Below are 24,640 nucleotides of genomic sequence, written 5' to 3' on the forward strand. Positions count from 1 at the left end.
AAGCTCCAGATCCAGAGGAATATGACGCAGCTGATGTTCAACTGTGTTGTTGTTCCCTTACAGTCTGGAACAGAAACCTTTACACAGAAAGCTCTTATAGATTTATGTTCATCATTTAAACATAAATGTAATGCAGCAACAGGGGGTCAACTGGCCAGCCAGCGTTTCTCAGATTGGAGTGAGACGAGGAGAAAAGGTGATGTCGTGATCTTCACAATAAAACATATTTGATGTGTCGAGTCTTGGCCAATCAGCGTTAAGCTGTCTACAGCGTCTTCATTTCCCTCCGTTAAAGTTTAAGTTACGTTATCGTTCAGACTTGCTGGGTTAAGTTAACGTCCACTGCATGCAACACTTTATCGACTGTTAACGTTTGTCATTATCGCGATTTAGGAGGAAAAAACGTCAAAGAGCTTCAGGAAGAGGAGGCTGGTTGTAGCGCAGCTTGACGCAGGGCTGAGCTGTGAGTGGAGCTGGGCCTGGATAAAGGTGGAGCTGGGCCTGGATAAAGGTGGAGCTGGGCCTGGATAAAGGTGGAGGTCTAAACAGACGTGAGTACAGCTTCCCGCTGTCAAAACAGTGTTTTAAATACATTGATAAGGCAGGGTATGCTAAATGCAGCCTCTGCTCCAAGGAGATGAACTACAGCAACAAGGGCTCACATGTCCTCTCATCACACTGACAGACATGTTCACTGTAATGACCACAGCCAGTGTACCAACAGTCCCACGTTGCTCTCAAGAACCCTGAAGTAATGAGTGTTAAGGAGCCTGTACCTTCATTTCAGCAGGTTGCTAATGCAGAGGTGTGTATAGATTACAGCTATTATTTTACTCTTGATAAACTACTTTAGCCAGAGTAGATAATTTTCATTTAAATAATTTAACTGGATTGAATGCATATTAATTGCAAATAGAAGATAGGCCACAATTCTAACAGCTTTAGAGTAACAGTGTTGGTTAATATGAAGCCATACAATAACAGGGTTCAATGAAAACGAATCACTTTATTTTGTACAGGCGATGGGTCTCGCTACTCTTGCTATATGTGTTTTTATAAGACTAAAACTTTTGAAAATGAGACCTCGGTCTCAATGGATTTTGTATAAATAAATGTTAATAATAATAATAATAATGATATTGATTTAAAAAAAAAAAAGCTAACTAGCCAGCTGTTCAACTAGAGCTGAAATACTGATTAATCACTGAATAAATTAGTTTTTTGCTTAAAGTAAATTTTGTTTTAACACTTAATTTTAATCTCAGAGTACACAAGAATGCTACATTTTAAAGCTCATATTTAAAATAAAATTCTCGGAGCAAGCATCCCCCCCCCCCCCCCCCCCCCCCACAGGGTTTCGGGCTTGTCACCTTTTTCACCTCTCATGAGTTTGCAGGTATGTAAACACATCATAATAAAAAGAGTATCTGTGTGAGCTCACAAACACACCCACACACTTCTACAGGAACTCACCTGATTTCCTGTCAATGAAGAGGGGCAAGGCTACAGTGATCATGTGATCCATGTACATGAGATCAGGGAGTGAACCCTGACCCTGATGTGTTTATCAGAAAGTTCAGACTCCATTTTGAGTCACAGAGCAGAAGGAGAGAAGCTGAAGGCTGAGGCAGGGTGAGTGTTAATCCAACATTTGATTGTTTTACTGTCAAAGTGTGTGAGTCTCTTTTCTCCCTGTGGACTGTAGAGGACACACATGTTAGAATGAACGTTTGCTTTTATTATACTGTGTGTGTGTGTGTGTGTGTGTGTGTGTGTGTGTGTGTGTTCCTGTTCTCGTCTTGATTCTGGTGTCTGCTCTCTCACAGTCAGTGTTACTGTTTTACTCTCAGACTGACTTCAGATCAGAAGATGAGTGGTTGTGAGGAGGAAGAGGAGGACAGAGCAGAGTCTCTAGTCTCCGGCTGTCAGTCTATGAAGAGTGATTGGTCCAAAGGTCTTCCTCCAGTCTTCAGTGATGTACCTGCACCCTCAGACACACAGTAAGAGACTGTTTTTACTGTGAGCTGACCTGATGAAGATGATGCATTGAGGATGAAGACTAAATGTTCTGCTCAAAGATTTATATTATATTGTCATGAGATGAAGCTCAAAGGTTCACTTCCTACAGATTCAGAGCTTTCAGTGTAAAGCTTTAAATCTTTAGTAAGTGGACCTTTGAGTTCAGACTCTCTTCTCCATATATTGATCCTGAAGGTCTAGAACAAACATCATGAGCAGTACTGATGTAAAAGTTCTCTGTTGACAAAAACAAGACAGGAAATGGTCAACTGTACATTTGGACCTCTTCTGTTTTCATCATGTTTGAATTGATCCTTCATTTGATAGCTGACAGTAGAAAGTGACAGAAAACGGACATGAAGAAGGAAAGTGTGTGGACTTGAGCCTGAGACTCCACTGTTACATGCTGTGTGTTAGACTGTTGGTCCACCACAACATGTAGACCTCTTCTAACCTCAGTTCAAACACAACTAACTCAAGCTGAGCTGATCACAGACACTGTGACACAGTAAAGGACATGATCAGCTCTCTCTAATGGAGGACTTTTACTGTGAAGGAGCTGCAAGAAGTGTTGAGTTAGTTATAAACAAACTACAGACGGATCACTAAATGTTTCATCAGACAGCCTGATAGGAAAAACAGCTGATTAGAGTTTATGAAAGCAGGAGTGTTGAAATAAAAGAACATTTTCATTACAGACTGAACGCTGAATTCAAAGAGAAAAGTAACACTTTAACTGTTCTCTGTGAACATCTGAGCTTCTACACACTTTAGTCCACATCTGGATATTTTAACAACAACCAACAAATCATTTTAGTTCTAAAGAAATGTCTTTACAGAGAGAAGAAGAGGAGTCATGATTCTGAGGAGGAGCTGATATCCAGAACCAGAGCTGGACTGCAGACAGCCAGTGAGACCAGAAGTGTCCAAAGTAAGACTGTCCATTTCTCTGCTGATGTCTTCATGTCTGGAAACAGGACGTCTTGTTTTAATACAGAGACACTTGTTGGATTCAACGATGTGAACACACAAAGGAAGAAGGTCTCATTGATTCATGATAAACCTGCACAAATAATCACATTTTCAGAAAAATATTTTATTATTTCTAAATTCTCAGTAACTTCAATAATAACAAGATCAAGTTAAAGGAGGTGTATTTAACATTCATATTATATATTAGTTATTATATATGAATTCATATCTCATCAACATCTATCATCTCTGTAAAGATATAGAGGAGAGATAATAATTCATAACATTTTGCTGACCTGGAGACAGCTGCAGGTGGATTAAAGGTCCTTATTCCACCAGACGAGCCGCTCCGTGTTTCAGAAGCGTCTCTGATTTAAAATACGGTCCTAGTCAGTTTTTTGATGTGTGTTTCAAAGAGCAGATCGATCCGGGCAATATAACTAACAGGCTCTGTGTGAGAAATATGAAATCAATGTGAGGATGAATGTATTTTAACAACTAAAACACAGACACAAATCTTTGATCCACGTCGTTCATAACTGGACTTTTAACAGTCGGTCTGTTAACTTTGTCTGTCGGCTACAGCTCAACAAAACAGGAAATAAGAACAATCAACACAGAGTTGATGTAATGTACTCTTTTAGTTTACGGTAGAGACTTTGAATGAAACAACAGTTCTATAAAAATCAATCCGCATTTATTGATTGTAATTATATCTGGTTGGCAAAAGAAAAACTGTAGTTTCTGAATTTACTATTCAGCAGCTTTAACTCATGAAACGGGTGAGACTGACACAGGTGGAACAAATCCAGGCGGGACAGACAATCACAAAGACAGGAAGTAAAGTGATCTTTCAAAATAAAACAGGAAACCGACCATGTCAAATCCCAACACCATGACAGAGACGGTCTCCTCCCTCAAACCAAAGCCACGTCTGTAGCTACACTGACTGGATCAACACTGTCTGTGCTGGTGACCAGAGAGAAAGCTCTCTGTGTTCACATCTCACTACTTTAGTAGCTTCTAACTGAAAGTTACTTTCACTCATGAGTCCCCGTTTGTAGGTTCAGATATCAGCCTGATGTTATTGTTTACTGATTGTTTTAGTCAAATCAATATCATATCTTCTTTATATGTTCTCTCTGGTTTCTCTGTTTCAGGAGATAGTGGTCTGCAGGAGGTTTTAGATGAACATAAGATCAGTCTGAAGAAGAGATGTGAATGTGTGACTGAAGGAAGTGATGAAACAGGAAGTGGAACCCTCTTCAACAGGATCTACACTGAGTTCTATATCACAGAGGGACAGAGTGAAGAGGTTAATACCCAACATGAGGTGAGGCAGCTTGAGTCAGCTTCCATGATGAAGACCCTCCATGATACTCCGATCAAGTGCCACGACATCTTTAAAGCCTCAGCTGACCAACAGAGACGCATCAGAGTCGTTCTGACGAACGGCGTCGCCGGTATTGGAAAAACCTTCTCGGTGCAGAAGTTCACTCTGGACTGGGCCGAGGGTTTGGAGAACCAAGATGTCAGTCTGGTGGTTCTGCTTTCGTTCAGGGAGCTGAACTTGATCAAAGATGAGCAGTACAGTCTTCTCGAGCTGATCCATGTTTTCCATCCAAAATTACAGAATATCACAGCAGAGAAGCTCTCTGTCTGTAAAGTTGTGTTCATCTTTGATGGTCTGGATGAAACCAGACTTTCATTGGATTTCATCAACAATGAGGTCGTGTCTGATGTCACACAGAAGGCATCGGTCAACGTGCTGCTGACGAACCTCATCAAGGGGAAACTGCTTCCCTCGGCTCTCGTCTGGATAACTTCCAGACCTGCAGCAGCCAATCGGATCCCTCCTACACATGTTGACAGGGTAACAGAAGTACGAGGCTTCACCGACCCCCAGAAGGATGAGTACTTCAGGAGGAGGTTCAGTGATGAAGAGCTGTCCAGCAGAATCATCTCACACATCAAGACATCCAGGACCCTCCACATCATGTGTCTGATCCCAGTCTTCTGCTGGATCACTGCTACAGTTCTGGACCACATGTGGACTACAGACCAGAGAGGAGAGCTGCCCAAGACCCTGACCGACATGTACTCACACTTCCTGTTGGTCCAGACAAAGAGGAAGAAGCAGAAGTACCATGAGGGACATGAGTCCTCAGGAGCTGACAGGGAAGTTCTTCTGAAGCTGGGGAGGCTGGCGTTTGAACATCTGGAGAAAGGAAACATCATGTTCTACCAAGGAGACCTGGAGCAGTGTGGTCTTGATGTCACGGAGGCCTCTGTGTTCTCAGGAGTTTGTACAGATATCTTCAAAAGAGGGAGAGCGATCTTCGGGGAAACTGTCTACTGCTTTGTTCATCTAAGTGTTCAAGAGCTTCTGGCTGCAGTCTACATGTTCCACTGTTTCACAAACAGGAAGACAAAGGTACTGAAGGACTTCATGGGAAAAGACTACAAGTATTCATCTCTTGATATCTTCCTGAAGAGAGCCATGGAGAAATCCCTTGAAAGTCAAAATGGCCACCTGGACCTGTTTGTCCGCTTCCTTCATGGCCTCTCTCTGGAGTCCAACCAGAGACTCTTAGGAGGCCTGCTGGGTCAGACAGACAACAGTCCAGAAACCATCCAGAGAGCCATCAACAACCTGAAGGAGATGAACAGTGATTTCATCTCTCCTGACAGAAGCATCAACATCTTCCACTGTCTGATGGAGATGAACGAGCTCTCAGTACATCAGGAGATCCAAGAGTTCCTGAAGTCAGAGAACAGATCAGAGAAGAAACTCTCAGCGATCCACTGCTCAGCTCTGGCCTACATGCTGCAGATGTCAGAGGAGGTTCTGGATGAGTTGGACCTGAAGAACTACAAGACATCATATGTGGGACGATGGAGACTGATTTCAGCTGTGAGGAACTGCAGAAAGGCTCAGTAAGTCCAGATGTGATTAACTTTATGAATCAGTGTAGATCAGTAGTTCAGTTCTTCTAATACAGACACTATGAAATTCATATTCTTAAAATAGTGTTCCAGTTGTTTAATACAAAATCATAATTCAGTGATATTTCATCACAGATGTTCTTGATGTTTCAAATGCTGCGAGTGAAAACATATTTCAGTTTCAGTTGGTTTAGTTTTCACTGTGAAGTTAATGAACACAGTTATTCTATTTATTTCTAATGATTGTTATATTTTATATTGATATAATTCTTCCTCTATTCATCTTCCTTTGGGTGATGGAGGCGACATGCAAACCTGCTGAAAGAAATGAAGGACTTTAGAGGTTGTGTTTGAGCTTTTATCACAACATGTAGCAGTATTTTACAGTCATCACTTCATGTACTTTAGTTATTAATACATCAGGAGGTTCTACAAGGTGTCTGGCATCATCTTCTATCCTGTTTATTAAATGTTGACCCTGTTTGGCTCTCAACGTAGTCCCAGTTATTTTGGCCTCTCTGTGATTGAGTTTGACACCCCTGTCCTAAAGTATGTGAATAAAGTTAGTATGACAGCATTAAGTAGCCAATGAGAGCACAGGAGGACACATGTTCAGACTACTTCACAGCCAGTGGGCTGTAATGATGGTAGTAGTGAGGCCAGAAAAGAGTCCACATGTTTTCATACGTTGCTGGTTTCCTCCTCAAACTATTCAACATATTTTCAGGTCAACTGCAGGATGTTGATTCGTTTAACCGTTGCCTCCACGAAGGAGTTCAGATTTCTACTTTAGTAGAATTCACCTTTACCCAGCTGAGTAACATGAAGTATTTTTATTATGGTTCACATGAAGTCCTTGTATGTCTCCTAAGATCCAGACCCTGTAGGGTCAGATGGAATGTAATTATCACTAATTATTAAATGCATACTAATTAGTCATTTAGATTTTTTCCCAACAAATAGTTAACACTTCTACATAATAAACATGTGTGAGTTCTTCTTCTACTGTCAAAACCAACATTCCCAGTTAGAGAAAGGCTGAAAAGTAAATCAACACAGCGTTTTCCTGAAGGCCTCAAATCACTAAATCTACCCAGAAAAACACACCCAGGTCGGGTTACTGACCATCAGAAACATCAGTGAAATTCACTTAACGGAGGTATTCATTTATGAATAGGAATATTAATCTCCTGCTTTGACAAAACCATCACTGTTATATTTGAGCATATATTTAATGAGGGGCAGTAGTAATTATTATTTTATTTATTTATATATATATATATATATATATATATTAAACTGTATATCTGTTTTTATGTCTTTAAAACACTGTTTTTAAAGTTTTGTGTAGATAAAGGATTGTTTTTATCATTAATGTCATTATTTTAAATTGAGTATGTAACTGTTGCTGCACTGTGACCACAAGTGGAGTTCTGAGATAAGCATTAGCATTAGCCACATTAGCCTCCATAAACTGCTGGTCATACGAGACAAAGACTGTCGCTGTAAAACTCCAGAGTGTTGAACCGAGAAATGTTGTATTTTATTGTTCATGAATTCAACTTTTCATTTTAGAGGCTCAGAAAAGAATGTTTACGACAAAAAAATATAATTCTATAAATATTTAATCATATACAGACATTATGGAAGCCTCAATGTAACGACACTTTGTCTCCCTTCATCTGCACATTAAAGAAAAACAAAGATTAAAAGTCTGCAGGTAGGAGAGAGAGTGATGAGAGTTATTGTTTCATGTGAAACACAGTGAGATAAGATTAGCTGAACCACTGATGTGAAGAGTTAATGTTCATCAAAACAGGAAGCAGGAAGTAAATATTAAGTGTCCTCTTTCATAATACTATTTTGTAATATTTGTGTCATTCCAGACTTTCTTACTGTGAACTCTCAGAGACTCACTGTGAAGTTGTGGCCTCAGCTCTGAAGTCCAACCCCTCCCATCTGAGAGAGCTGGACCTGAGTAGCAACTACCTGAAGGATTCAGGAGTGAAGCTGCTGTGTGCTGGACTTGAGAGTCCACACTGTCGACTGGAGACTCTGAGGTCAGTTCACTGACTGTAAGGTTTCAGGATTTGCCTGAAAACAAAAGCTGAATATTTGTTAGAGTAACAGAAAGTAGAGAAATGAAGTGATTGACAGGAGAGTTTTTAGCTTCCACACACTCTCATTGTGGTCCATCAGTCAGTGAAGGTGATGTCAGTCCTGATGAGGCTGTAGAGTGTGTGAGGGAGATGAAGGAGGAGGATGAAGATCTGATGACAGCAGATACAAACTCTGTGTAAGCAGAGACAGAAAGACTTGAATGCAAAGCTCAATAAAGGTGAAGTTGTGAACTGTGGTGATCTTCATGGTATCAGAAGCTGATGAGGCTGCTACAGAGGCAACCACACGGCTGCTGTGGTGAGATTAAAGCAGAGCTCAGAGTAATAAGCAGCAGCCTAACACGGGCCCAAACGTCTCCACAGAGCAGGCTTTTAGAACATAAGTCTCTGTTGTAATTACTAGAAAAAGATGTCAGCTGACACCAGTCATAGTGGAAGTGGCTCTTCAACAAGTGATGATTATGAATGACATCATCAAACTGTAGATTCTGAAGGTTCTAACTTGTTTCCAAGTTCTTGTTGACAGCAGGTCTAACTGTGGTTCTGTTTTCATGGTTTGTCTCATTATCTGAAGACACAGACCTTTTGGTTGCAACAAAAAACACATGTTCTTAAATGACCGGTTCATATTCGTTCAGGTCTTTCTCAATACAATACTCGCGTGTCCAAATGTCCATTCAAGAGTTCTTGGTGTCTGTAATCGGTCCATACTGTCTGTGATGTTCAGGACTAAATCCACAGTCTAGTTCTGTGTAGAAATGACTTGTAAAGTTGATCTGAACTAATCTGAGGCTTCACATGTATCAAGTCAGTCTGTTGTGTTTGACAGTGGCTGTATTTGAAAGCTCATACTATACGAGCAGTTTGTACTGATTTGACCAAAATGTAGCATGTAGCATGCTAACAAAAGCTAAATCTACAGTGTGACAGAAATACCTAATGTTTTACTGATTCAGAAAGAATCTCCAGTCTACCTCTCCTTCTGTATCCCACAATGCAAAGCGCTGGAACAGCACATTCTTCATTCTATTTCATCACTAAATTCACTAATGAGAACTTTTGAGGAGAGAAATCAACTTTGTAGATTTCAAATATAGTCAGTTAAATTGATGGTGAATCCACATGTACACACAATGTACTGTGTACACAGTACTACTGTGTACATGTACACTGTGTACCGTGTACGGTGTACGTGTACTACCTTCCTCATCAGTACGTAGCAGCGGGTTGAACACTGTTTCCTTGTTGAGCTCAGTGGAGGAAGAGGAACTCAAAGAGGGAATCTGCTCCTCAATAGTCTGTAACTTTGGTTCGTGTGACTCAGACTGCTGAAGCTTCATATTAGTTTCAGCTGAACTTGTGAAGTAATTTCTTCAGTGTAGTTGTGTTATGAAGGGACCACTTCACACTCAGTATGACAGGAGGAATGATTACTGCCACCAAGAACTCTGGTGATGGACAGATGACATTAGCTGTTTGAAGACACACCTGAACACATGTGGACCTCTCCTGTTAAAGACATGAAGCTACTAAGCTACCAGATACACAAAGAAGAAGCTCATGTAATCAATGAAGTCATGAACCGTCTTTGAGTCCAACAGGTCTGATCTGATCTTGATCCTCTAGTTCCAGACCTGACTGAGACCAGCAGCATGGTGTTAATCTGTGTTGACATCAATAGGTGTATGAATGTTGTGGTGACATTTGGATGATGTCTGTAGAAGGCTGACATGATGATGATCCACAATAACACAATGACAAAGAGAAAAGCTCATTGATTAGGACATAGTCATGTTGAGCTACACATTTAAAACATGAACTCATCTGATTGAATAATAAATGGATTCTTATCTTCATCATTTATTCTTTATTCAGGTTGAACAGCTGCAGTTTGTCAGAGGTCAGCTGTTCTTCTCTGGCCTCAGCTCTGAAGTCCAACCCCTCCCATCTGAGAGAACTGGATCTGAGATCAAACCGTCTGAAGGATTCAGATGTGAAGCTGCTGTCTGATCTTGTGGAGAGTCCAGACTGTAGACTGGAGACTCTGAGGTCAGTAGAGGGTTGGACTCAGTCCATGCTGGTTCCAGCAGTATTGAACTAAACACAGATCCAGTATTTCCTGTAAACCTCCAACCTTCTCAGTGAAGCTGTGAGAGGAGAACGCTGACAGGCTTCAGGATTGGACAGAAAGTCAGCCAATCAGATGAGCCACAAGCTTGTTGTGATCATGTGTTTGAGTTGATGTGAAGACGACTGTTGTTGTTGTGTTCAAGTCTGCAGGAAATAAAGCTGTTCATCAGCTGACAGCATCTCAACATGTATAGAGACAGTGGTCCTCATCCATCAATCTGATCTGATCTGTTCTCTCTCATTGGAATATTTCAAAGAGATGAGACATTCAAATGTTACTGAGGCTGTGGTTTTTATCAGCTTTGAACCCATCATTACAGTGAGCAGTGAACACCTCTCTGTTTCTGCAGTCGTGATGCGTTCAGGACCCTCAGCTCTTTATCTCCACTGTGTACTTGAGTGAAATGTGCAGAGTGAACAGACTTGATGTCCAAAGTGTGTGGAGGTGTGTGAGCTTGGAGCTCAGTGTGTTCACTCAATACGTTAAGATGAGAGCTGAAAGGACTGAAGTCCTGCTGCTCTTTCTACTGGATGTGCTGCATCACTGACAGCTGATGAAGGGAGTCTCTGCAAACACTCATTCATCTCTTCTTCTTCTTCTCTCCTCAGATGGAAGGGACATCACTGGGAGTGAGTCCACCATCATCTCTGTGATCCTCTGGATCTGATCAGAGGATCACAGAGGATCTGGACTCTAACAGTTTTGCTGCTCCTCAAATGTTTAAAAGCACATTTAGATCAATGAATCAGTTTATTATCAACATTAACTGAAGTTTGATTCATCTCCAGAGACACCATTTCATAGATCAATAACGGTGACGTGATTATGAAAAATGAAACGGTGAAATGTTCCACTGCTGCTTTACAGTTACACTTTCAGAATTTGATCATTTGACTAAATTAAGGACAACTGAGGTGCAGTTATTGGTGTAGAGCAGGGGTCGCCAATTGGCGGACCGCGGTCCGGATCCAGACCCAGACACCGTTGTATCCGGACCCAGGACCTAAAATCGATTTTATTTTGACAGAGCGCTTCTATTTTAACCGGCGCAGCTTTTTCAGCCATTACGGCACTTGTTCAGCGGTGCAGGAAACACACCGACCAATGCGGTGTAAATCACATCACGTGATGCAGCTCAGCCAATCAAATATGGGTATTCTGACAAGTTTCCTGAATCGAGTGAGATGTACACACACCGGGGGAGAGACGAGGAAAGAGAAGAAGAGCAGGAGAATAATACGAGAGTCAGAGAAGTTATTTCACATGACGTTCTCCAAAAAGAGAAAAGTGGTCAAAGAGACCAGAGTCTTTAACCAAGAATGAACAGACTCTTATAGGTTAATTCTTCACATGGACAGTTTATAACCAGTGTGTCTCACATGTTCAGAGACCGTGACGATTATTAAAAGCGGTAAATGAAGCGACACTACGAGACAAAGCACAACTCTTTTGAGCAAACGCACCCACTCACATCTGAATGAAGACACAGAAAATAAACCTCAGAATCCTAACGCATGAGTTCACTGACCAACAATGATGTTAACAGAGAGAATAGAACTGAAACAAGTGGTTTAATAACCACAGATAAAGTCCGTGCTCACTGATTTCTCTTGTTAGAAGATAAGAAAAATATAATATTGTGGCTTTTTTGATTGACATCACTTCACACCTGAATGAACTGAATTTAAAGCTGCAGGACAATTCAGTGAAATTCATTTTTCTAAAATGAATTACTTTATTTTAAGATGCACATTTTTGAAAAGCTTTCTGTTATGTCAGTTATTCTTTAATGCAGCTCTTATTGTACTTGAAATGAGAAGAACATTTATTTATGTATTTCTATGTATTATTTATAATCCATCCAGTTCAATTTGAAAACTGAGAATAATAATTGTTAAAATATAATTGATGTGTACTTTCTTTATTTGATTTGACAGTTGTTGACTACACAGACACGTTACTACTACTAGACTTCTTGAATATATATATATATATATGGGACTAAATAGCGCAAATTAGATATTATTGTAATGTTCCGGACCTTTACACGAGGACATTTTCTTAATCTGGACCTTTTGGAATTTGAATTGAATACCCCTGGTGTAGAGGGAGAGTTATTCTATGACTTTGACCTCAGTTGTCTTGATGCCTTCACTTCCTGTTAGTAAACTTGAAAGTTCTGTGAACCGATCACACTATAAGACGTATGGACCACAGATATCACATAACTGCAGTTTAACCCTTTATTAGCTGTACACATTCAGAATATTTCTTCATACAGTTTGGTGCTTTTTTGATTTAAAAACATGAGATTGTTTGTTACACAATAATTAATTCATTATCACAGAAAATAAACACATTATTCACGTCTTATGTACAAAATATTCATACAGGCGACCTGTCACACGGTTTCTGGTCCGGCCAACCAAAGGTGACGCGTCACCTGATCCACTTACAGTGAGTAAGTTTCACCACCAAATTGTATTAATACCAGTTTTATATTCTGATTTATGAAACCTATGAAGACCTGTTCAATGATCTTCCTGTTTGAAATGATTGTATCAGTGACCATGTTTCTGATGTGCACGTAGACGTGCAGCAGGTCGGGATCCTTAAACATTAAAGGTGCTAGATGTAATATGCTGAGCATTGATATAGCAGAAACAGATATTATCTATGTAAAGATGTCGAGGATGAAGTCTCTGTGTGTGTGTGTTGTCTTTGCTCACATAGCCGGCCGGCTGTGTACCATTTAGTGCACGTTAACGTGTTTAGAGGCAATAGAAACGCTTTAAATTTAGCACCTTTAACTCTCATTTAAACTATTAACAACAATTTAGGAAATGCAGTTTAAATATTCCGAGAGTGAAGTTAGTTTTAATACTTTTATAATAAAAAATAATAATAATTAAAGCTGCGAGCAGCATTGATCAGTGCCCTCGCAACAGGTCGAGGGCACTGAAAGGACTCTGGGTGACGCGGTCATGCATTTCTGTGACCATCATACTCTGCGTGCACGAGTTAGATGATATTTCCTGCGTAGACCAGCAGCATAGCAAGATCATGTTGCCAGGTCTTAAGCCTCAAATGTTTTGAGTGTACATCCGATACAATCATAAATGTAAGCCTTTAAAGATCATTAAGAAAATGAATGTGCTTCAGTGTTTGTAACATAACAGACTGTCAGTTTACTGGGATGGGGTTCAACTCCCTGCAGTGTCCTGCTGATTGTATTTGGACTTACATGAAAGTTAACAAAACAGTAGTGCCATTTGCTGTTACTTGAACACTTTAATTTAACACTATTTTCATTTTAAGTTCTTCTGTAACTTTAGATTGTAGTGTGAAGCATTCATTATAACGTTTAACCTGATTCTCATGAAGAAGCTCTGGACAGATCATTTATACTAATGCCCACTGACATGGTTTGAAAATCCACTGTTATCTAACTTTTGCTCTCCAAGCATCTTAGTTTGCACATATTTAGATCAGAGAAGTCTTTTTCTCATGGTGTGCCCACAAACCCTTTCAATACGTTCAGTGTTTGGGCCGCTGTAATTATAGAATCCTGCTTACGTCCGTGCTTATCAGTAGGTGGCGCTATGACTATGAGTTAATATTGGCATGCAGAAGTCCTAAAGCCATGACAGTCAACAAGCATGTCAAGTTTGGGACAGTTTTGACAAAGTACAGTCGAGTTACAACAGTTTGATGGATGATGGTGAACCATGTAAAATGGCTGCCACACCACACGTGAAATTCATACAAACTTCAAAATGGCTGACTTCCGGTTGGGTTTAGAGCATGGTTCCAAGAGACTTTTATTTAAGTCCACATCTGATACATGTGCCTACCAAATTTTGTAAATCTATGTGAGACGTACAGCGAGGGCTGCTTCGTCTAAATATTGTAGGGGGCACTATTGAGCCGATTTGCCACTGTGAACCAATAAAATCATATTATATAACTACACTTTGGGCTTTAAATCTGTTTGCTTATGTTTCGAGCATTTTTAGCCTCTCAAAATGACCTTCGTTTTTCACAGCGAAGACTGCGTTGCCACGGCAACGGCGTTCGACGAAACATCAAAAGCTTCATGAACTGGCATTATGAACTTCTTACATTTGTGTGGAACTAATTTGATGTTGATCTGATTTACCTCCTAAGAGAAACAAGCCAAAGTATAAAGACTTTAACTTCCTGTTACCAGTAGGTGGCGCTATGACTATGATTCAAATTTGGCCTGCAGATGGGGCGCTATCGAGCCAATATTTCATACCGCAGCTGGACACCCCAATCAGACTGCAATTTTCGCAAATTCTGCGTGCCAAATTCCGAAAACTTTCCAGTATCCCAAGCACCTCCTTTTTGCGACGAAACGGGTACGATAATAATAATAATAATAATAATAATAATAAACATTAGAAAAACAATAGGTCCTCCTCTCCGACTATGTCGATGCTCGGGCCCTAAATATTAACTATTTTTGAAGTTTTAATGGTTTGGGAATATAGTCATGAAGTCAGAATGTTTTGTGATTTTAATTCTCCATCATAATGAACAGAGGAGAGAAAGAAATGACCATATTATTATTATTATTATTATTAGAGCTAATTTATAATAATTTAGTTTCTCATCCAAAAAACGTCAGACGAAGAAATAATAAATATTTTAATTATGTTGTATTTTTTCTTTGAGGTGAAAATACAGATATCCTGACTCTTTAGTGCAGATAAATATAATATAATATATATAATATAATATAATATATCTAAGAACCAAAATGTTCCTTGAAGTTTTTATTCACATTTCATAAACTCAAAGGTGTGTGTGTGTGTGAGAGAGAGAGATGACAGCTTTATTATATGTTTTATGTTTCTTACTCATGACCCACTGCATGATGCCTCAGACTTGGATCAGGTGTTAACATGTTTTATTTTTTCAAAGAGGTAAACAGCAGGTGAGTCAGAGTCTGAAGTTCTCCACTTTCCTGCTGAGTCAGAGTCTGAAGTTCTCGCCACTTTCCTGGTGTGTGTGTGTGTGTGTGTGTGTGTGTGTGTGTGTGTGTGAGAGAGAGAGAGCTTTATTATATGTTTTATGTTTCTTACTCATGACCCACTGCATGATGCCTCAGACTTGGATCAGGTGTTAACATGTTGATTTTTTTAATAAACATGAGCCGCTGGTTCTTCTGCTGGAAGCACCTGAACACGGTGTAGAACAGGGGTGTCAAACTCATTTTCACTCCGGGCCACATCAGCATCACGGTCGTCCTCAAAGGGCCGGTTGTAACTGTAAGACTGTATAACTGTAACTACTCCTAACATATTGTTAAATAACTGTCTCTGCTTTTGATTATTGTTTATTCAAGTGTAAAAATATTGTACATGCAGTTATATAAATGTAAAAATATATTTAAGCACATTTCTGTTATAACATAAATCATTTTAATTTAGGGTTAAGAAACCCACATTACTCTATCAAAGATCAAACTTTTAAAGAAAATAACAAAGACAAATATCAAACACAAGTTATTACATTAACTTTGTTCAAAGCTATTTTTGTCACCTCTCTGCATCACTAATGTCCCGCCCTGCCGTCGTCCCGTGCATGGCAGCTACATCCAAGAGCTCCTCACTGACAGTCAAGTCTGCCTTGAGCCTCTTACAAACATTGATAGATGATGTATCTCGTCTCTTAGCTAGCTGTGTTGTTAGATTGCTGCTAGTTCCTGAACTCGGTCTGCGATGGTGTTTCTTCACAAACTGACATTTGTAAAAGTCTGTATCTGGTCGGAGCTCACCTGCTCACACACCTTTAGCAGCACTGGGCTGTAGCTTTTGTAAGTATATTCTGCTGTGATTGCAGTCTGCCTTTTAATTCTTGGACAATTTGATGTTTTTCTTGGAGGCTAAATTTAGCTCCGTGTTTGGTGTCAAAATGCCGAAGTGAATTGTATCCTTCATCACCGACACGCATCATAACACAGAAGACAGACCCGTTTTTCTCCCTGAAGCACAAACATGTATTCACTTTCCCATCTTAAATTACATCTTCTTCCCTCTGCATCATTTTTTCTCTTCGTGGACATTTTGGGATTATTTGTCGATCTTTTTCAACTCAATCACTTGTTGGAAAACCTCTTTACGGGCTGTTCCCTCTCCTGTCCACCTGTTTTAAAAAAAAAAAGGTAATAACTAATTAACCATATTGTTACCATGTGACTGTTAGGAGGACAAGTAATCAATGTCCAGCCACTGTGATAATACTTCACAACATGCTAGCTCATAATTTCGACCATGGGGATATTTTTATTTTCAAGTCTAACTTTAAATTTTTTTTCCAAAATTAAAATTGAAAAAAAAACTTTTTGCTGGTGGATTCGCGGGCCACATAAAATGACGTGGCGGGCCGGATTCGGCCCGCGGGCCTTGAGTTTGACACATGTGGTGTAGAACAACATCTGGTCAGTATAGTCAGTTGTGACTATAGGACTTTAGGGACAATTGTGTGATTGTAACAGAATGTCTCATGTTTATCGTTTTGTATTGGAGATATGTCCCTTCAGGGTTGCCATAGAGAAAAGGCGACTTCCGCTTCTGGTCGAGGGGGGGGCAGAAATAAAGAGAGAAGCTGCACCAGCTGTTGCTCTCCCTGGAGACTACTGGACATCGCTGCGGTAAAGTCAGCAGACACTCAGATCTCCGAGGTCAACTCAGCAGACACTTACATTTTAGTGCACCTATATGCTGAAATTCACGGTAAACGCATTTAAACGGCACAGATCGGGAGCGAGCGAAGGACTTTGAAAGTTAGCGGAAAGATTAACGTGAGACAACATCCGGTTTCTTCAGACGAACATCCGGTTTTCAGAATAAGATGCCAACAAAGTATGAATTATATTCACATTAAGTATAAAACATGCTACCTGCATCTCGTGAACCAAACATTGCATTTTTGTTCATATAGCAGTACTTTTAAAATAAAAGTGTGCAATACACTACTTTTGAATTCATTATTGAACTTTGCCATAACAATGCGATTAATCGCAAAAAATCCATGCGATTAATCGCGATTAAATATTTTAATCGTTGCCCAGCACTAATATATATATGTATATAATGCTTTCATCAGTCTATATTATCTTTATACAGTCTACCTCATTAGAGCTGCTAAAAACATAAGCAGCTCTGAGGTTTATACTTTCCAGAAAAGCAATGCAATGTTTGCAGACTATGTTACACGTTAACAGTTTAGTGTTTTTTTAAATGTTGTACACTGAGATTTCAAATATGTCTTGGTAAAGATCTTACTTGAATGTAATGCATTATTAAATAAGAGGCTGCTCGCTTTCCTTTGAAGCTCTGCACGTGTTCCTTTTGGTTTATAATTGTTCTCCTCAAAGACATGAACGCTGCTACTCAACAGTTTCACGTCAACGACAGATCAAATGACTGTGTGATGTAAATAGTCGATTGTAGACTATTATAGGATTATAGCACTTAGAACTGCAATTATCAGGACTTACTGAAGGATTTTCACCAGATTTGTTTTTTAAATGTAATTTCAGTGTCCAGGTATTTTTACTCTCCTCTGTTTCATTTTCTTTTTACAAATAAGCACATAAAACCAGACTGACAACAAGTTTAAAAAAAAAAGTTTATCATGTCAGTACCCATGAGGTTTCACAATACAAAGGCATGAAAAAAGTAACATTAAAATAGGTATGGCATCCTCCAAAAGCTCATTTTCCATTCATAAATGCTTCTTGCGATATCGGTTCACTGCAGTTTCTTACAACAGAATCACAGAGATATTTTTCTAAAAAGCCAGAAATCATTTTTTTAAAACTCGATGAGCGTGATGTGACACAAAAAAATAACAATCAGCAGACATTCTGTGGTTGTGAGAAGTATTAGTATCATATGTTGCACAACATCGAAGGCCAAGAGTTCTCTGGTGAGGAGACGGTCCTGCTGTGACCTTTGAAACGTGCCGAGGCCTTCCTCGCGGTGAGATGGGCGACACGATGGGCGACACGATGATTCCACTGCCCCTGGGTTCCTGTTCCGAGACAAGATAAATGATTCTTAGTTCAAATCAAAGCAGAGTTGGTTTTAGTGTAAAATCAGGAGCGACTCTGACCAAACATTTCATGACCTCAGTCAGAGATATTAATCAAAGGCTGAGCACCTTTGTTGTTGTAATGCTTTGAGTCGGTTGTGCACTAGCCACTACCTACTCTGACCAGAAAGGAAAAGTTCACACATTTTGGGAAATAACCGTTTTCACTTTCCTGCTTAAAATTAGATGAGAGGATCTATACGGCATCAGAGTTCAGCATTAAAACTGTAAACAACAGTGACCTGGCTCTGTTCAAAGGTAACATCATCATACCAGCACCTCGAAAGCTGAATAATTACCAGGTAATATCTTGTATCTTCTTCCATTATTGCAGGACAGTTGACACACAAAACATATCCCAAAATGTTATTTACAGCAGCAGTAACATTGACACCAACAGCTCATGTGATGATAAGTCAAGCTTACTGTTCTACATCTGTTACATTACACTCAACACTGACATTGCAACAATAAGGCAAACTAGGAAATGAAATGTTGAGGGATAACAAGTTGTGTTTAGGAAGGCTGATGGGATGCATTACACAACATTTTCAATTATCCACCAGTTTTTGTAAAATTGCCAATGTTTGAACTCTAAATTGTTGATTTCTCGCTTCTGAATTCATAAGAAGGGAGTTTAACGGAAATTTGAAAAATAAAAACTACCGTTCTTCAGATGGGGTAGCCTCTCTTCCAACTACGGGGACAAAAACGTGAGCTACCATGGCTGAGTCACTCATAATGATTCTAGTATCTAGCTATACTAGTGGGCTAGATAAGTTAGCATCATAGCTAGGCTAGCATTTAGCAGCAAGTAGCCTAACAGAGGCAGAGTAAGGCCGGGTAAGTCTACAGGAACCCACATGCTCAGGACGGATCGAGCAGCTGGAACAAATCGGGGACCCTGCAGCGGCGCTTTTATTTAGCAAGACCCACCCTGTTCACTATTCACTGTTCACTAGTGCTAGGATTACGCTAGGAGATGCACTGTGAATAAGGATCAGTCTTATTTTGATGCAAAATTTGTACATAAGCAGGAATGTATCACACCACGGAAGTGTATTTAAAGTAACTGCAAGGAACTATAATTTAGTGTTGATTTTGGCAGCCCCTGTGGAGGAAGGCAGTAGTGTTTCTAAGCCCCTGACTCCCTTTAGAAAACCTCTCATTTGACTGAAACAGTCTGCTACGCACAGTCTTGGTTCTGGTTCTCCTGTGCCTCCCTTCCCTCCAGTGGGCCCAGCAATATGGCCAGGATCTCCAGCAGTGTGGTGTCGCTGTTGGTTCTTAATCTACACAATAACAAGCGCAGATAAATGCAGTGCAGGAGCTGTACCTGTGTGTTGAGGTGACGCCATTCTCGCTGCTTCTAACTGGGGTTGGGTCTCTCTGCAGACTTCTGAATCTGTATGGAGGAACCAAGGGCAGACAACATACAGACAAGTTACAGTGTGTGCTCTCGGGATGACAGGCAGCATTGTGACAAAGAAAGGACATACGCTACTTGTCAGTCATTTATTGCATTTCCAACCTCATTCAATGAACAAAGAGGCCGATTGTGCTGATACAAAGGCATTATCAGCAAATAGACAGTAGATGCAGGTTCCTCCGACTACCAGCAGAGGGCATAAGGGTTCTTCAGCCAACATCAGTCATTTCAACCAAGAAACAACAAGGCAACACAAAGAGACTAACAAACAATGAACCACTTAAGACCAAAACATGATGACAACCATGAAACAGAGACCAGAAAACAACAACAAGCTACATTATATGGCAAGAAACTAAAGCCAAAAACAAGAGATGTGTAAATGTGAGCAGATGGAAATCTGTATGGAGATCTTCAACTGAGTGGCAGATGGTTTAACTCAAATTAGACAATAAAAAAATGGCTGAATTTGAAAAAAAAAGAAAAAGAAGAAAAAGCTCAACAACAGGCAGAAATGTTACTGTACCTGTGATTGTTCTTTTAGGAAATCTGGTAGCTGAAATTCACCTTTAAAGACCTGGAAAAACAAAGGACCAGGTTTAGAGCTCCACAGATTCATTGAATCTGCATGAATTCATCATCTGGATCACCATGGCGAAGATTTACTGGATCATTCCTTTACTTTAGTAAAAATGACTTGTATAGCCCTCAGGAGTAGCAACTTCATGAACTTCTTTAATGATCAAATTCTAACGATTAGAGACAACATTATTCCCCTCAACTGGTACCCAATTATTCTCAAATACAGGAACCGTAGAAACCGCTGTAAAACCTGATATATATTTAGATTTCCTTTCTCCCATCAACGTTCACAACAGCTTTTACGTCTAAGCCATCCACCTGTCTCTTAAACCCCATCCCCACCAGGCTGCTCATAGAAGTCTTACCTTAGTTAGCACCTCTTTACTAATCAACCTAGTGGTACATGGTACAGGCCCTGTACCACCGTCCTTCAAAGTAGCTGTAGTTAAACCTCTTCTTAAGAAGCCCACTCTTGATCCAGAGGTGTGGACTAACTATAGACCGATCTCTAACCTTCCCTTCCGCTCTAAGATCTTTGAGAAACCAGTCGCAAATCAGTTGTGTGACTTTCTACATAACAATAGTTTATTTGAGGATTTTCAGTCAGGATTTAGAAAGCATCATAGCACAGAGACAGCACTGGTGAAAATGACTAATGACCTTCTGATTGCATCAGACAAAGGACTAGTCTCTGTTCTTGTCTTAGTGCTGCATTCGACACCATTGACCACCACATCCTATACCTCTTGAGCCCGAGCGCCCCCGTTTTCGGGGGCTGTGGAGAAAGCTTAGCATATACCATCGAAAAAAATGCACTTATCAGCAACGAATATAATGATGTTATACACATGTTATATACCTGATTAAACAGCAAAGCCTGGGCTACAAGATCACGTAAGCCGTTTTAACATGCTCCAAACAACTAAACAACCAACTATAAGAATGGCCAAATATCAAAATCCGTATAGCGCCACCTAGGCAAACCACTCGCCACACTTCTGGCTCTACCGCTGTGGTATTTTATGAAATACACACACACGATACCTCAAAAGAAAGCAGACAGTCCACAGATGGCGCACATATCAAAGAAATCCAGCTACAAGCATCAGCGAGATATGAGCCAAAGAACACCAACAACATAAATCACATTATCGTTTATGATCCACAACATTCAATTTGTGCTATGTCCCATTTTCATTTACTCTTAACCAGTAAAATATAATATTGATATTTACACATCTGAACACATCTCACAAGTGTTCCCTTTATTATAACACCAAAACTATTCAAATACACCTTGTGGTTGCAGAGATATACTCTTTTTAATATGGGTATGCAATTTTAGAGCAGAGGCCTAAAAAATAGGGTTAGAGTTCAAGAGGTTTTAAACTGGAACATTTAATTGGCATCAGAGGAACCGCACCAAACTGGTTTGAGTCCTGTTTATCAGATCGATCCCAGTCTGTAAACGATGAATCCTCCGTGAACACCAACGTTAGTTCCAGAGTTCTTAAAGTTCTGTGCTGGACCGATTCTATTCACCTTATATATGCTTCTATTAGGTAATATTATCAGAAAACATTCCATAAATTTTCATTGTTATCAGAATCAGAACCAGAATCACAGATGATACCCAATTATATCTGTCAATCAAGCCAGACGAAACCAACCAGTTAGCCAGCCTTAAGGACCTAAAAACCTAGATGACCCGCAACTTCCTGATGTTAAACTCAGACAAAACTGAAGTTATTACTTAGACCTGAAAACCTCAGAAATAAATGATCTAATGATTACTCAAGTATTGCCCCCTTGTCATCCAGCACCACCGTAAAGAATCTCAAAGTCATCTGTGATTGGGGTATGTCCTTAACTCTCACATAAAACAAACTTTAAGGACTGTCTTCACCTACTTAACATTGCAAAAATCAGGCACATCCAATGCGATGCAGAATGAGTCAGTGCATTTTTTACCACTAGACTAGATATCTGCAATTCCAGTTTGTCAGTCTGCTCTAAGAAGTTGCTTAAGTCTCTCCAGTTGATCCAGAATGCTGCAGCACGTGTACTGAACACAAACTAAGAAAAGAGATCGTACTACTCCGGTATTCAAGTCTCTGCATTGACTCCCCGTAAAATCTACAATAGAGAATCCTTCTACTCACCTACAAAGCCCTAGTTGGTCAGGCACCATTTAGGGCTGACCACTGAGCTCATATTACCCTATCACCTCACTGTCCTCCCAGAATGCAGTTGTGGTTTCTACAGTATTCAAAAGTCAAATGGGAGCCAGAGCCTTCAGCTATGAAACTCCTCACCTGTGGAAACCAGTTCCAGTCTGGGGGGCATCTGCCTATAGTCATAGTCATATGGAAGGACCATGACGTAATTCTATTATGTCGTCCGTAGACATGACATCTAATGCACTTATGACCATCCTGAAAGAGGGATCCCTCCTCCGTTGTGCTCCCTGATGTTTCTTTATTTGTTTTCTCCCCGTAGCAGGCTTTTTTGGGGGGAGCGTTTCCTTTTCTGATGCAAGGTGTCATATGCTGTACAGATTGTATAGCCCTTTCTTTGTGATATTGGGCTGGACGCATGCCAGGAATTTCAGGCTCTGCTCCTGGTGCCATATAGTTTCCCCCTGGGGGGCTGAATGGGAACCAGAGAAAGAGGTGAAAATAGACACATAGTAGGGAAAAGGGCGGATGGGAGGCACTCAGGCTTTCCCTGTCTTGTTGGCCTCAGCCACACAGTAAACATACAAATGGACTACTCCAGGATCCTTCAGGATTATCACTAAGGTACGTCTTATTTCCAAGACTTACAATATCTACACAGGAAGTCACGTCTTTCATGTTGAATGAAAACAACACTGTAGCAGCACAAGGTCGTTCTGTTAGCCTGGGATAAGGAAGAATGTGGAGGAAAAGTAGGATATGGGTAACAAGATTGTGCTGATGGATCGAGGCTACATTTAACAGATAAAGACATGAAACAAGAGAAGACAGCGGCATTATTGTGTTGTGTTACACAATAGGGAGGCAGCATTGAGACAGAGGCTGCTAACTCGATTGAACTTTTCTTCTATAGTTCCATGTTGGAAACTACTGTAAATCTCATCATATATAATTTGATGAAGTTGTTTGCAACGTTTCATTCCAGTATGCTATGTAGTGTAATAATTAAGTACAGTGTGGTTACAAAGTGCTGTACACAGTGTTGTGATGTGTAAATCATTTGTTGTCTTCATCTTCTTACAATCTGAATTGTTTTACTTCCACGGTAAACCTATACTTTCATTATACAACATATTTGGCAATAGTGTACTTATTTGACCATTTGCTAAACCACTTCCCCAACAGAGGCTGTGCAATCATCCCTTAGTAACTCTAATAAGGCAAGGCAGGCCTGTCAAGCTTTGGATTTCTCCTCTGTCTATAGAAACGGACTTAGTTTTGCATGCTGAATGTTGTGTTAAGTTTTTTGGTTTCTCAATAGGATTGGGCAACACTGAAATCCACCTAGTGACGATATTGCTTTAAGGAAACAACAATATACGGTGATGAAACAAAGTTAAAGAGAGAGAAACCAATAGATCTATGGACTGGAGACGGATATGTTGCAATACCCATAAGTGACCACAATGTATAGGCAGTAAGCGCTATTTTATCCACGGGCATTTTGAAATAAAAAATCAGATCAATCAACTGGTAGTAACTGAACCTCTTCCGGTCTCGCAAGTGTTATATTTTGTTGCCTTTGCAAAAGCTCTAATGATTGAGGGTTGATTGCTCAGCGTGACAGAAATGTCTGTCCGGCTGCTCTCTGTGGCATGCCGGCATCTTATGTTGGATGGTGAGTTTCAGGATGGGAGCAGAGATTCGTGGTGTGTCCGTCTTTAGTCACGACTTTTTTTTCTTTTTTAATAAATCGAACAGCTTACAAATCCCTTCATTCACATTCTCTGGTTCTCCTTTTTAGTTTGGTTTAAAACCAAAGAATCGCCAAATAGGTGCGTTGCATTCTTTTTTGCTAACATGAGCGGACTACTTTCCTGGTGGGGTTAGGGCTACATGGGTAATTACTAGGGCTGTACGACACAGTTTGAAGCTTCATTCATAACGTTGACATCCAAAATAGGATAAATTATAACTTGAAGAAGCTTTGCAGCACAATAGTCCACCGGCCTCCACCTTCTCTTCCCTCTCTCTCAAACACACACATTAACCGCATTTACAGGCACCAGACATTCAGGTTTTTGCCTTCATTCCGAAAAAGACAGTATTCCTAACAAGCTGTTTACATGTTTAATAAAAA

At 40.1% G+C, this 24,640-nt stretch overlaps 2 protein-coding genes across 4 annotated transcripts in view; one reads left to right on the forward strand and one right to left on the reverse strand.

The window, feature by feature from the left end:
* Positions 1-1,577: 1,577 nt before the first annotated feature.
* On the forward strand, positions 1,578-8,010 carry LOC142931471 (NLR family CARD domain-containing protein 3-like). Its single transcript, XM_076075386.1, has 5 exons — positions 1,578-1,632; positions 1,851-2,000; positions 2,859-2,950; positions 4,152-5,928; positions 7,824-8,010. The coding sequence occupies exons 2-5, from the start codon at positions 1,870-1,872 to the stop codon at positions 8,008-8,010; spliced, it is 2,187 nt and encodes a 728-aa protein (XP_075931501.1). The 5' UTR covers positions 1,578-1,632; positions 1,851-1,869.
* Positions 8,011-17,833: 9,823 nt separating this feature from the next.
* tpst1 (tyrosylprotein sulfotransferase 1) overlaps positions 17,834-24,640 on the reverse strand; it is a 49,865-nt gene continuing 43,058 nt past the window's right edge. For 2 of the 3 annotated variants that reach the window (XM_076075387.1, XM_076075388.1), the window contains exons 4-6: positions 20,268-20,318; positions 19,649-19,717; positions 17,834-18,252 (exon numbers count right to left, since the gene is read on the reverse strand). In XM_076075387.1, the coding sequence (XP_075931502.1) occupies positions 19,682-19,717; positions 20,268-20,318 (87 nt within the window). In that variant the 3' untranslated portion in view covers positions 17,834-18,252; positions 19,649-19,681. The remainder of the gene's footprint in view (positions 18,253-19,648; positions 19,718-20,267; positions 20,319-24,640) is intronic. The other variant, XM_076075389.1, reaches the window with a different exon arrangement.

Source organism: Anarhichas minor, unplaced genomic scaffold, assembly GCF_050575085.1.
Source record: "Anarhichas minor isolate MPS153535 unplaced genomic scaffold, ASM5057508v1 ptg000052l, whole genome shotgun sequence".
Classification (NCBI taxonomy): domain Eukaryota; kingdom Metazoa; phylum Chordata; class Actinopteri; order Perciformes; family Anarhichadidae; genus Anarhichas; species Anarhichas minor.

Bases quoted from the DNA above. Each gene is read 5' to 3' on its own strand.
- LOC142931471 (XM_076075386.1), top strand. From the start codon at position 1,870: ATGAGTGGTTGTGAGGAGGAAGAGGAGGACAGAGCAGAGTCTCTAGTC. The intron at 2,001-2,858 runs GTAAGAGACTGT...ATGTCTTTACAG, and splicing joins CCTGCACCCTCAGACACACA to AGAGAAGAAGAGGAGTCATG. The intron at 5,929-7,823 runs GTAAGTCCAGAT...GTGTCATTCCAG, and splicing joins AGGAACTGCAGAAAGGCTCA to ACTTTCTTACTGTGAACTCT.